Below are 13,623 nucleotides of genomic sequence, written 5' to 3'. Positions count from 1 at the left end.
AAATTGGCAGCAGGGAGGGAATGCATTTCAAACATGGTGTGCGTCAGGCTCATTAGAAGTGCAAATTCCTAGACCTTGTCCCCTGAGATTCAGATTCTGTAGGTCTGGAGTGCGGCCCAGGAATCTGTATCATTGAAGGGCACTGTAGGTGTTCTCATGCAAATGACACCTGGATCATTCTTTGGGGGCAGTGCAGTATCCCCATGTGGGGACATCCCCACACCTTTAAAAGTCCAGACTTAACCCCTCACTTGCTGGGTGGCATTTTAAGTCTTGCCACTGCTCTATTTCTTCATCTCTAACATGGGGATGATGACATTCACCTTTTAGTGTCACTGAGAGGCTCCCTGGGTGCCCGCAGCTCGACTTAGGGGAAGCAGCCAAAATCTCATCTCTGAGGCAACTGAGGGGATTGTGCAAATGCTGTTGGGGAATATTGGGTGAGCCGAGGTGACAAACCGGGTCTGTGTCGGCTAGGATGAGGGTGGCAGGTTGCAACCCAGAGGGTAAGGCATTGCATGCAAGGTTTGCATCCCCATGCAAGGTTTGCATCCCCATGTAAGGTTTCTGGGGAAGATGGATGGACAAAGATGCAGACAAAGGGGACAGTCCCCAGGCCCAGGAAGGACCTGGAAGGGGCTCAAAAGTCAGAAGGGTGGTGATGACTCTATACCCCAGGAGGATGGATGCACTGTGCCAATGGGCTCCCTTTCTCTTTTGTTTTGACCATTAGAGAACAGTGGCCAAGAGAGGAAGAAGGGATAGGGGCATTTATTCCCCCGGCAGCCACATGGCATTTCCTTCCTTCTTGCACTTAGGAACACCAGACAGTACTTTTCTCCTTCTGACCACCTTGCCCCTTCATACTTACGAGTGGCAAATGTGGTTCCTCACAATAAGTAACACCTTGGGTACTGTGTTATCCCTTGAGGTTTCCCTACATCCTGCCTACACCTCTGCAAATACAGTCCATTCTCATTATTCATGGAGGTTACGTTCTATAAAGTTGCCCAAATACTGAACCATCACTCCCAGAAGAAACACAAAAAGTAGATTCTTGTGAGCCTCTGGTCCCATATTTATCAACCGATCAACACATAACCTTGTCTTATGTGTGTTTCTGCTTAAAGACGACTTATTTAACTAGATATTGTTCAATAAAAATATTATACGTTAATGTGAATCATCGATATTGAACTCAGGGGCAACAGCGCTATAACTTATGCCTGAAGCGAACCTGTGTAACACACGCATTTTCTCTGTAAGGCACGTGTCAGCCTTCTTGTACTTGGGAACACGAGACAGAACTTTGGCATGATGATTAGGAGCTGTTTAAAACAGTGAAATCACGAGCGAAAAGCCCAAAAATACAAAAGAAGTGCCAAAAAGTAGACTCGGAAAGGACGCTTGTTTAGGGATGAGACCTGAAACAGGAAGGCAGAGCCTTGTCTTGCTGTGACTTCTGGGATTGTGTGGTCCGGAAGCAAAAGTCTTCTACTGCTCCGTGCATGCTCTCAAATGATTGGAGAAGTGCCATGCTATTGGGGGTTTCGAATAAACTTTAGTGAATTAAGTGAATTCACAAATACAGAATCTCTGAGTCATGGGGATCAGCTGTTGTTTCTTTGTTAAAATTCCTTCAAATTGTGTGGGCTATCTGCTTCCTGTTGGCATCCTCATGGGTACAGGGAGGAAGTGCCTGAAGAACATTCCCAGGGAAATTAGAATCCCAGGGAAATTCGAACCCTAGGGAACCCTTGATGGTCCCCAGGCTGTGGAGTCCCTCTTGAGATAAGGGAGCTGGCTGTGATGCCCAAGGACTCTGAGTCAGATACTGCTGGTTTGAACCCCCAGCCCTCCTCCTCAGCTCTGTGACCCTGGGCACGCAGCTCTCCCTTTTTTCTGTGTATTTTCCTGTCAAACGAGCATAATTAGCTCCATCTACACTCGGTTGTTATGGTGAGCCCATCGATGCTTATAATTTGGAGTAAGAGAGAGTGAGCATTAGGGCTTCCCTGGTGGCGCAGTGGTTGAGAGTCCGCCTGCCGATGCAGGCGACACGGGTTCGTGCCCCGGTCCGGAAGGATCCCACATGCCGCGGAGCGGCTGGGCCCGTGAGCCATGGCCGCTGAGCCTGCGCGTCCGCAGCCTGCGCTCCGCAACGGGACAGGCCACAGCAGTGAGAGGCCCGTGTACCGCAAAAAAAAAAAAAAAAAAAAAGAGAGCGAGCATGGATTCAGACCCAGGTTTAAATCCTGCTTTGTCCCTTGCTGGCTCTATGACCCGGGGCAAATGATTTCACCTTCCTGAACTTCATTTCCTTCTCTGTAAAATGTTGACTGGGCTCGGTTATGAGGGTGACTTTTAGCATATGCATGGCCAGTCTCATGAGAGAGGAATCGTGTGTGATTTGGTCCTTGCTGTATCCCCAGCACCTAACACAGTCTCTGGCATGAAGCAGTTGCTTGGGAAATATTTGTGGTTTGAATGAACACCCCTTATTCTATGTACACGACACCCTGGAATCTTTCTATGAGAGCAGATGATGATCACAGCTTGGTGTGAAGAGTTCTGTGATGGGAGGGCGTCCAAGAGAACAGAGAGGAGAAATTGAACTATGCCTGAACGGGTGGGTGCAGTCGGGTGGGCTTCCTGTAGGAGACCACACTAGAGCTGCATCCAACAGGAAGATATTGGCTGCACTTGATCAACTTGTGAGCTCCCTGAGAGCAGGGACCATGTAAGCCTTGCTCACTGCTGCACTCCCAGCCCCTGGTTCAGAACCTGGCGCTTTATAGGGGTTAATAAAGGATGCTGTGGATTTTGAAGTATCCCCTCCCCCAGGTAAATGGAGAAAAGGGCAATGGGAAGCAGGGAGGGCTCAATTCCACCTCTGTGCTGGAGTTGCTTGGGGTCTGGGAATATAAACAACCTCCACTAGAGAGAGCTCCAGGGGAAGCTTCATCCCTGTGTGTGTGTGTGTGTGTGTGTGTTTTGTCAATAAAGGCAGAATCCGAGGTCTGCTTAGAGAGCAGGCTGTAGAGTTAGGTATTAAAATTCCATCTCTTCTACTTACTAGCTGCATGACCTTGGGCATCTGCTTAACCTCACTGTGCTTCACCTTCCTTAACTGTAAACTGGGAATAACAATTCACCTGCAGTTGAAGACATTTTATATGCAGCCACCATTCTATAGGTCTTAAACGTATGAACTCCTCTATCCTTACGACAAGGCTTCGAGGTGAATGCTGTAATTCTACATTTTACAGGTTGGAGACACTGAGGCCAGAGAGGAACAGTGACTTGCCTAAGGCCACACAATCTGAAATCGGGGAGCCAGGATTTGAGCCCTAGAAATACGGTGGCCAAATCCATTCTATTAACTTGCAGGATACACGACCTATAAAGTGTTATAGGGTAAGTGACCGGTAGGTGCCTAATAAGTGGTAATTATTAGGTTATTTTAAATTATAATTCTGCTAGAGGGAGCTCGGAGAGAGGATGGGTCAGGAGAAAGGGAGGGCCGCTGGGCTGTGGCCGACTGGGGCTACGGTGCGCCTGTCACTTGCGGGCGACGCCGGACTCCGCGCGTGGGGGCGTGCGTGGGTCCCAGTCGTTGACCAGGCGCTGTGCCTGCTCATAGCACACGTGGGGGTGCCGCTGGCGGAGGCGCAAGCGCACCACGTTGTAGTCCACGTCCTGCCCGATCTTCTTGCAGTTGAGGCTCCAGGTGACGTTCTTGCGCATGGAGAGCAGCTCTTTCAGGTTCTCTTCCACATGCGAGATGCGGCGCTGCAGTTTGTCAGTGCCCTGGAGACGGGGAGGGGCCGTGTTGAGAAACAGGCGAGCCCCCGCGAGGCGCTATCTGGGATGCCAGGGCACACCTGGGCCAGGTGTGCGTGTGAAAGGACAACAGCTGAAGAGGGGAGGGGCCTCAGATGGGGGGGCACATCTGAGTCAGGTGTCCGTGTGAAAGGGCCTCGCCTGGGAAGGAGCACAGCTGGGAGGGGCGAGCCTCGAATGGGGTTGGGAGTTACACACCTGGGCCAGAATGTACTTGGAAAAGAACCTGTGACAGGGCGGGTATGAAGGAGGGGATGATGCACCTGCAGTTGCCGGGAGGAGCGGACCTTGGATAGAGGTGGAGCAGAGGTTGAGGGAACTTATTTGAGACAGGTGTGGGTATTGAAGAGCATCCTTCTGGTCGAGGAGTTGAAGGACTCACAGACCTCAGTGAGGGGGTCTTACCTGGGCTAAGTGTGCTTGAGAAACGAGTCTTACCAGGGCAGGGCTGCGCCTGGAGAGGGAGGGCAGGCACGGAAGGGGGATGGACAGGGGCTTACCTGGGCGAGGCGCGTGGCCTCCGGGAGTTGGGTGCCCACGTGTCTCTGATACATGCGAACCAGAGGTCTGTCCAGTTTCTCTCGAGTCTCCAGGTGACTTTTTGACAGAGGACCCTGGCGGAGTGTGGTGTGTAGAGCCGTGAGGCCCAGCCTACCCGACGCCCCTGGCCGCATCCCCGCAGACCCTTTTCCCAAACCATACCTTGACGAGGCCGCGGGTGATGCACATCTCCTGGTTGAATTTCGTGCACCGGTGGACAGTTGCCCTCATGAGTCCTAAGGTCATGTTCAGTCTATCCTGGGTGGGTGGGAGCACAGGGAGAATCCCGTCGGCCTCCCGTCCCCTCTCCTCCTGCATCCCCCTTCTCCCGCCTCGGTGCTATAGCATCCTAGCCTCCAGCCGCCAACTCAGAGCTGCGCCGGCGGGGCCCACCTTCAGCTCCAAGGTCTCGCGCATTTTCTGCGCTAGCGAGGCGCACACGTGGTCGCTTATCTGCTGTTGCTGTTCTCGGGTGTCTTCCTCGTTCTTTGCCATGTCTAGCAAAGTGTCCTTGGACTCCATTAACAGTCGCTTGGCTTCGTACAGCGCCGTGGCGCACTCTGACGGAGTGGGGAGGAGGGATGCGTGTGGGGTGTCAGGGTCTCCTTTTCCCAACCCTGGCTTTCTGCGTCCCCCTCACTATTCTCAGGTGGTGGTGGGCCCTGGGCAAGGGGGCTTTACTGATGGACTGGGAGAAAGTCCAGGGGAGGGGCCAATAGCGGGGTTAGTATGTGTAGCATCAGGGAGTGACTGAACGAGTCGGGGTGTGGGAAGCAGTAGTGCGCAGGGGAAAGAGCTAATCAAGAACGTGCGCTCTGCTGGAGACTGGCGCCCCTCTCTCTTGGTCGAGGGGGGCAGTTACCCGGGGAAGGTGGCAGCCGAGAAGTGGGAGAGAGGTGAGTACCAAGGAAACCCACTATAGTGGACTCCTTTCTGTGGAGTTTTACCTGGGGTATAGGTGCCCACAGGGTCTGGAGGCGGGGTTTTCAGGCCCTGAGTGCGCGGGGTGGGAACTCGGGAGAGGTCCACCCAAGAGTGGCGGCCGGCCTGCTCCAGAATCTTGTCCAGCGGCTGGTTCATTAGCTCCACAGCTTGGAGCCTCTCCTTACAGCAGAAGACCAGAGTGTCGCGGCAGGAGGCCAGGGTCTGGGAGTGAGGAAGGAGAGAGAGGCAGAGGTCAATTGTAAGCTGGGAGATTGGGGGAAGTGACTCGTGATCTCTCAGCTAGTGGCTGCAAAGTGTTTTGCCTCCAAACTGACTTTCTCCAGTTCTTGTTGCAGCCGGAAAGGGGCAACCCATTTTCAAGTGGAAGCTCAGACGTACAATACTCTCAGCCTCTGTCCAGAAGCCTTCAGTGGTCCCCGGGTGGGGAGTAAGGAACGGTAGGGGCTGGTGGCAGCTTTCCTGTTCCCAGTATTAGTTGCTTGGGTTCTGTGCCTGGCTCTGCTCTGGGAACCTGAGAAAGCCCCTCCCCCATCAATTTCCCCATCTGTGAAGTGGAGAGGTATTTAGCTGTACCTACACTTTGGTCTTCTTGTGCCATCCCTTCTCCTCAATTGCATTCAGGGCTTATCCCACCCCCATCCCTAGTCTCCAGGTCTCCCTTCCTCTTTTCTACTCAGTATGAAGCACCCTCAGCTGTCTTCAGAGTTCCTCTTCCCAGGCTCTACTGCATCTGGATCCCCATCCCTACCCAAATCCTACTGCCACTATTATAAAATATATTGCATTCCTCAGATATCTGTGATTATTTGAAAGTCATATTAAAACAGACGACTTCATATATATATCCACATAAACACCACATTCATCAAAATATAGAATATTTCCATCACCTCAGAAATTTCCTTGATGCCCCGTACCTCTTTCCCTAGCAGATTAGCGAAGGGCTCAGTAAACTACAGACTTTGGACTGGCCATCCGGTTTTGTAAATAAAACTTCATCGGAACATGGCCGTGCTCGTTCATGTACATATTGTTTCTGGCTGTTTCTGTGCTCCACTGGCCAAATGAAGTACAGATCTTTCTCGAGTTACGACGGGGTTACATCCCAGTAAACCCACTGTAAGTTGAAAATAGTACGTTGAAATGCATTTAATACACTTAACTTACCAAACATCGTCGCTTAGCCTAACCTACCTTAAACGTACTCAGAAAACTTCCATTAGTCTTAAACGTACTGAGTACCTTAAAGGTACTGAGTACCTTAAACGTACTCAGAACACTTCCATTGGGCAAAATCATCTAACACAAGGCCTATTTTATAACCAAGTGTTGAATATTTCATGTTATTTATTGAATACTGTACTGAAAATGAAAATAGAAGGGTTGTATGGGCACAGAATGGTTATCAGTGTATCCACTGAATATTTCACGTAACTGCGCCACCAGGGAAGCCCTACAGTGTGCACTTTTAATGTCCAGCTTCTTTTGCTGAATATCATATCATCGAGATTCATCCATTTAGGTAAAAAAATGGATTTTAAAAGTCTTTCATTCATTAATGAATTCAAATGTTCATTAAGCCCTTCCTGTATGCTGGGCAGTGTGCCAGGTGGCAGGGATACAGTGGGGAAAAATGATCCGGTTCCTGACCAAAGGAAGTGAGAGGGTTAGCATGTGCAGATAAGATTGGATAGTGAGTGAATCAGAGAAATGGGGATTATCTGAAAGGGTGCATGGGATCAAAAGAGGTTTTTTTTTTTTGTTGTGGTAAAATAGACATAGAAATTTGCCAAGGAAAGCATTTTAAGAGTACGGTTCAGTGGCATTAAGTATATTCACAATGGGCAACCATCACCACTGTCCCTTTTCAGAACTTTTCACCATCCCAGATAGATCTGTATCCATTAAAGGATAACCCCCCATTTGTTCACTGGTGAGAATGATCCAATAAAGAAAGAAATGTTGATGATGCGGGAGAAGGGGAGGAGGTAGGTGTGGCAGGTAGATAGAATTATAGGACTGGCACAGGAAAAATGAGAGAAGTTTTCTTCAGTGGTTTCCGTGCATTGGGGTCATTCACTGAGAGTGAAGAAAGAGCAGGGAGTTGGAGAGATCTGAAGGAAGAGAAGGTATGAAATAACTGGCACAGTGGGACAGCAAGCCTTCTAGAGACACACGGTGAGATCTCTGGGAAAGCTCTGAGTGTCAGTTTGAGATCCGAGTTCATGATTTTAAGTTGAAACACGTCTATTTGGTGTGAGCATTTTTCTCCTGGGTTTGTATCTGTCTGTCTTTTCCCAACTCCCAATTTCTCTTTGTCTCTTGCAAGCCCTTCCCTAAGGGGGCCACAGGGTCTTCTCCCTTGTCTATTTCAGACTTTCCTGAAGGATTTTTCAGGATCACCAGCTTTAAAGGAACATGACAGCGGCCTGGAGGTGCCGTAGGTTGAGTGCAGTTAAGGTTCAGCACCACGGACAGTAGGTGCACCAGCTCCTAAATCCTTTCCCCCAACTCTACTCCCCCAACCCTGGCCGCTCCCTTCTTTGAATGCCCCTATAATATGAACTCCTTGAGGGCAAGGCCAGTTCTGTACTGTTCACAACTTTGTCCCCAGTGCCAAGCACGGTGGTTGGGCCACCGGGGTACTGGATTAATATCTGTCAAATGGAAGAGTCAAAAGTACACACAGGCTCCATGAAACATAAGTACTCTCCCATCTCCATTAGTGATCTCATAAGGAAATCCTTGTTGCGAGAGTGAAGGATTCAGTGAGAGACCATCTCTGGCTGGAGCTGACAGAGACAAGCACATAGTACAGTGTAAAGAGCTCAAGACGTCTGAGTTAAATCATGAGGAAGTTCTCCCACTTCTGGGTACATATCCAAAGGAAATCAGGACCTCGAAGAGAAACAGCTCCCATGTACATTTCAGCATGATTTACAACAGTCAAGACATAGAAACAATCTAAATGTCTGTTGACAGATGAATGGATAAAGAAAATGTGATATAATATAATATATAATACAGTAATATAATAATAGTAGTCATTTCCAGTAATAACAATATTACTATATTATGTTATTACTATACTAATCATATATAGCAATAATAATAATATATTAATAATCAATAAATTATGTAGATATCAATATAGTATAGTATATAATAATATATAATGAAATATTATTCAGTCTTAAGAAAGAAGGAAATCTTGCCATTTGTGACATCATGGATGAGCCTGGAGGATATTATGCTACGTGAAATAAGCCAGATGCAGAAAGGTCTCGCTTATATGTGGAATCTAAAATAGTCACATTCAGAGAGGGAGAAAGTGGAATGGTGGTTGGCAGGGGCTGAGGGGAGAGAGAAATGGGGAGATGTTGGTTCAGTTGTACAAAGTTTCAGTTATGCAAGATGATTAAGTTCTGGGGATCTAATGTAACTATAGTTAGCAATACTGTCTTTTATAACCGAAATTTGCTAAGTGTTCTCACCACACACACGAGGTGATTATGGTGATTATTTCACAGTGTACACATATATCAAGTCCTCAACTTGTACGTTTAAATATATACACAATTTAAATTTGTTAATTGTATCTTGCTAAAGCTGGGGAAAAAAAGACACCTGAGCTGAAACCACAGCCCTACCACAGGCTAGCTCCATGCCTTGGGTGAGACCATGTCTTTCTGAGCCTCAGTTTCCCCCATCTCTAAAGAGGGGATCATAGTTCTATTTCACAGGAGGATTTTAAAGACTTAGTGACTGCACAGGGCTTGGCACAGAGGGGGATGTTCATTGCTATTTTGAGGCCCAACTCCATCTCTCAGAGCTCCAGTCTTTCCCTTTCATAAAGTGGAAATACAGTGAATATCAGGTCAGGGTGGGGCGGGTGTGTGGGTTGAGGGATTTGCTGTTGCTACAGTCCCCAAGGTTAGAGCAGTTTGCCCATTAGGTGGCCAAGGGTCCCCCTCCAGCTCCCTTAAAGTGGCCCCAGGTATTCCCAACCTTGAGCAGGGCCTCTGATTTTTCCATATCTTTCTCCATCTTCCTCTTCATCCTCTTTAGTTCCTCTTTCTCCCAGGTAAGCATACTGTCAGCTTTGTCAGGGATCTGGAAAACAAGGAGAGAATCTTTCACACCTTTGGGAGAGGGCTGGAGGGAGAGTTCTCCTTCCAGAGTAGTAGAGGGTTTGCCAACCTCATAAACTCTGGCTTTGGGGAATGGAGTTGGGGGCACTCTCGCCTTTTGGGGATCTCACTCTCTGAGAAGGCTTTACCTTTTAGGGGGCTCTCACTTGGGGTAGGTCTTACCCTCTAGAGAGCGGGGCTGGGGGCTTCTCTCTTTTTATAGGTAGGAGCCCAGTGAGCTGGGATGGAAGTGACTTAAGCTGGGGAAAGGTTATCACCACTTTCTGGGGCTGAGGGTCCTCCTTCCTTGGTGATGGTCTTATCTTCTCTCCCTGGCTAGAAGTGGAGGAGTCTCATCATAGCGATGATGAGGGTTTGCCTTCTTGAGGTCTTACTATCTGGATCTGGGGGCTGGGACTAGGAATCCCACCCTGTGGGTGGGGTCTCATCTCTCCCCAGGGAGGCTGGAATATTCTCCCCTTTTGGGGTAGGGGTATGGGGTTTCACTTTAGGGGGAGGATTTCACCAGGGCTGGGACTAGGGGTCTTACCCTTTTCCCCTGGCTAGGGGCTTAAGTCTCAGGTGCAGGGGCTGGGAGTCCAAGGGTCTCAATCTTTATGCAAAATCTGCTCCTTTCTGCCTGGGTGAGGCCCCGGGAGGGGTTCTCACTCGCTGAGGCTGGTGGGGGACTTTGGTTAGGGTTTTAAAAATAAGCATTTTGAGGAGAGTTTCATCTGGGTTGGGACCAGGACATCACCCACTCTGCTCATCTGGGGGCTTCGTGTGTGTTTTCGGTGGGATTGGGGCACTGAGGGTCTCATGCCTGTGGGAGGGTCTCACCCTCTGCGCCTAGGGACTGGGTGAGTGATTTCATGTCTGGGCTGGGGGTTGTAGATTTTACTCTTTGGGAAGGATTTCATCTAGTCTGACTCAAGGGTCCCACCTCTCCCTGGCTGGGAGACTGGGATAGATTCCCCCTCTGGGGCAAGGGGCCTGAGAATCTCATCTCTTTGGGAGGATCTCCGCCTCTGGCGTTGGAAACAAAGGCACCTCATCTTGGGGGAATTTTCTTGTGCTCTCACTCAATGGAGCTGGGATGGGTTGGAGAGTTCTCTCTATAGGGTGGGTTTTGCCCAGGCTGAGCCTCTGGGAGCGGAGGCCTCAGTCTTTGCGACTGGGCTGGGGGGAATGGTGGTCCCACCTTCTCAGACTTGGGCCGGTAGCCCCGCAGCTTGACGCTCTGCTGGTTAATAAGCAGGGCCTTGCGCACTTCGCTGAGCCTGTGGTCGGTAGCCTCCCGCTGGCGCTGCAGCAACCGCAGCTGCCCATTGATCTGGTGCTGGGCGCGGCTGAGGCGGGCGGCAGTGAGGCGCGCCCCACGAGCGTGCGCGTGCACCACCTCGGCCGTCTGCAGGGCCCGCGCGTCGCGGTGCATGGGCAGCGGCAGGCGCGCATGCCAGGCAGGCGGCTTCATCTTGCCCTTCCACAACGTAACGCCCTCACCCGGCGGTGGCTTCTCCATGGTGCTGCCACCTTTGAGCATCTCCACGCGGAAGCGCCAGGGCAGGATGTAGGCGGCCCGGCAGAGGTGGCGCGCCATGTGTGGGTCCCGCACGCTGTCCTTGGGTTGCCACATGGTCACTGCCTCTCGCCCACAGCGGTCGGTCAGCTGGTGCGCCTTCTGTGTCAAGGCCTTGGTCGCCTCGCGCCATGCTGGAGGCCCAACACGCGTGTCCTGGCTGTGCTCAACCGGGGGTATCAACACGGGCATGGTCCCTGATTGGTGTCCTCGCCTGGCCCGAGGTCCTCTCCAGGAGAGGCAGGGACCCCCAACGACACGCAACTCCTTCCTGGCCTGAAGAGTGAGTGAAGCAGAGCACCCATCACTATGACGACCGTGGCAACAGCGCAGGCAGAGTTCCAAAAGTGGGGGAGGGGAAAGGCTACAGGGAAGGGTTGGATGGACTCTGCTTTGGAGCCAGGCAGAGGTGGCTTGGAATCCTGGCTCTTCGAGAAAACCGACCTCATCTAGCCAGCCCCTCACTGTTGCTTCTTACCCTCCAGGAAAACGGGCCTTCTTCCAGCTCTGAGGACATGCTAAGGTCTTTCCCACTTCAAAGCTTTAGATTTCCTGTTCCTTCTGTGTAGTATACTCCTTTTCACCTCCTTCCCATGGCTGGCTCTTTTCCAGTCTTCAGAACCCAGCTTAAATATTACCATCTTTTGCGGAGCACAGGCTCCGGACGCGCAGACTCAGCGGCCACGGCTCACGGGCGCAGCTGCTCCGCGGCATGTGGGATCTTTCCGGACCGGGGCACGAACCCGTGTCCCCGGCATCGGCAGGCGGACTCTCAACCACTGCGCCACCAGGGAAGGCGCAAATATTACCATCTTAAAGGAGTCTTTCCTTAGTGCAATATCTAAGCTCTACTCTCTCCCATCACTCAGGATTTTTAGTGCAAGCCACAGCAAAGGAAAAGATGGTTTCCCGATCAGAATCACAGCCAAAAAATACAGAGACACGTGGTGGCTCTTGAGGGCACCATGGCAACCACTGCAGAAATCTCAGCTGCTGGTTGGCTGTCCCTGGGAATGGCACTGTTACTGCGACCAGCAACTGAGTCAGTTCTCTATAGTACCTGCTTTTTGCCTCCTTAGTTCCCAGGGTCCAAGGTGGCTGCATCTAATTGCCTGAGCCTGTGTCACATGATCATGCCTGAGCTACAAGGCAAGCTAGGAAAGTGACTCATGTCTGAACTTCCTGTTTCTATGGCGGAAGGAGGACTTTGTTTTCCACCCACCAAGACTTACATGATGTATAATTCCTCCCACATAGGAAGCCTCTCAGAGTCTGGGGAAGAAAAAGAGACAGTTGCCCTCAATCTCTCCCCCGTAATTCTCCATCACATCACCTCGTTTGTTTCCTTCTAGCAGTGGCATCTTTATCTGGGCCATTCATAGGCATCTCAAAGTCGACAGGTCCAAAACCACACCTCTGATTAATCTCCCTGATCTTTTTCCTCTGCTAGTGTTCTTTGACTTGATAGTTAGCCCACCATCCACCCCAGTTGCTCATGTTAAAATCTTAGGAAGATTCCTTAATTTTTTTGCGTCCACATCCAATCCATCAGCAAGTTTTGCCTGTCCTACCTTCAAAACTTATCTCCGATATGATCTTTTGTTTTCTCCATTGCTACCAGCGGTATTCTCACTCTCATTCACACCATCATTTCTCACTCACCTGCTCTCCCTGTCTACCCCCTCCTCCCTTGCCTCCCCAAATTCATTCTCCACACTACAGTCAGCCCTATGTTTTAAACTAGAGCACATCACTTTCTCGCTTAAAAGCCCTTCAAGTGATTCTCACAGTACTTAGAATAAAATCTGAGATCTTTACTCAAAAGTGTCACTTCCCCGAACTAACTCATCTTCTATCTTCCACCCCCAGGCCCACTCCACACGGTGCTCCAGTCTCTCTGGCCATTTTTGTGTTCCTCTAACATGTCATGCTAGTTCCTACCTCAGGGCCTTTGTACTTGCAGGTACCCTTTTGGCTGAATCTCTTTCTCTCAAGATTTTTGCCTGGCTGGCTTCTTGGTGTCCTTCAGGAAGGTCTCACCTCTAAGCCAGGTCTTCCTTGACTACTCAAAAGCAGCTCCCTTAGTCTTACAGTCTCTTTACATAGTGTCTTCATAACACTTCATAACACTCTGAAAATGTCTTATCCATTTATTTGCTTACTGAAAAATTTTTTTGTCTCCCCCACCTACCCTGGAAGAATCCAAGAGTCTCGAGAGCAGGAACCTTCGTCTCAAGTGCCCAGCACAGCTCAGGGCACATAACAGGTCCTCAGTACACTTGGGTTGAAGGAATGGATGGCCTCAATCACATGCTGTGATAATTTTACTTGCTTCTTTTTTTGAGATGAAAGTTTCATAAATAAAATTAACCATTTTGGGCTTCCCTGGTGGCGCAGTGGTTGAAAGTCCGCCTGCCGATGCAGGGGACGCGGGTTCGTGCCCTGGTCCGGGAAGATCCCACATGCCGCGGAGTGGCTGGGCCCGTGAGCCATGGCCGCTGAGCCTGCGCACAGCAGGAGAGGCCACAACGGTGAGAGGCCCGTGCACCGCAAAAAAAAAAAAAAAATTAACCATTTTAAAGTGCA

The 13,623-nt window shown here is 50.2% G+C and overlaps 1 protein-coding gene across 1 annotated transcript; it reads right to left on the bottom strand.

Annotated features, from left to right (window-relative positions):
• Positions 1–3,461: 3,461 nt before the first annotated feature.
• On the bottom strand, positions 3,462–11,342 carry TEKTL1 (tektin like 1). The gene is made up of 7 exons (XM_065875137.1): positions 10,660–11,342; positions 9,337–9,441; positions 5,331–5,529; positions 4,777–4,943; positions 4,546–4,641; positions 4,344–4,457; positions 3,462–3,810 (listed from the first exon to the last, which is right to left on the bottom strand). Exons 1-7 carry the CDS (start codon positions 11,227–11,229, stop codon positions 3,562–3,564), a joined length of 1,500 nt encoding a protein of 499 aa, XP_065731209.1. The 5' UTR covers positions 11,230–11,342; the 3' UTR covers positions 3,462–3,561.
• Between the last annotated feature and the right edge of the window lie 2,281 nt (positions 11,343–13,623).

Source organism: Phocoena phocoena, chromosome 3 (assembly GCF_963924675.1).
Source record: "Phocoena phocoena chromosome 3, mPhoPho1.1, whole genome shotgun sequence".
NCBI lineage: Eukaryota > Metazoa > Chordata > Mammalia > Artiodactyla > Phocoenidae > Phocoena > Phocoena phocoena.
This window is presented reverse-complemented; position numbering and strand designations above follow the sequence as displayed.

What these genes read in the sequence shown, in the direction of transcription:
- TEKTL1 (XM_065875137.1), bottom strand. Translation starts at nt 11,229, where the DNA reads ATGCCCGTGTTGATACCCCCGGTTGAGCACAGCCAGGACACGCGTGTT. An exon ending in ACCGGCCCAAGTCTGAGAAG is followed by an intron (nt 9,442 to 10,659) that starts GTGGGACCACCA and finishes CTTGTTTTCCAG; the next exon opens with ATCCCTGACAAAGCTGACAG. An exon ending in TCACCCGCGGCCTCGTCAAG is followed by an intron (nt 4,458 to 4,545) that starts GTATGGTTTGGG and finishes ACACTCCGCCAG; the next exon opens with GGTCCTCTGTCAAAAAGTCA.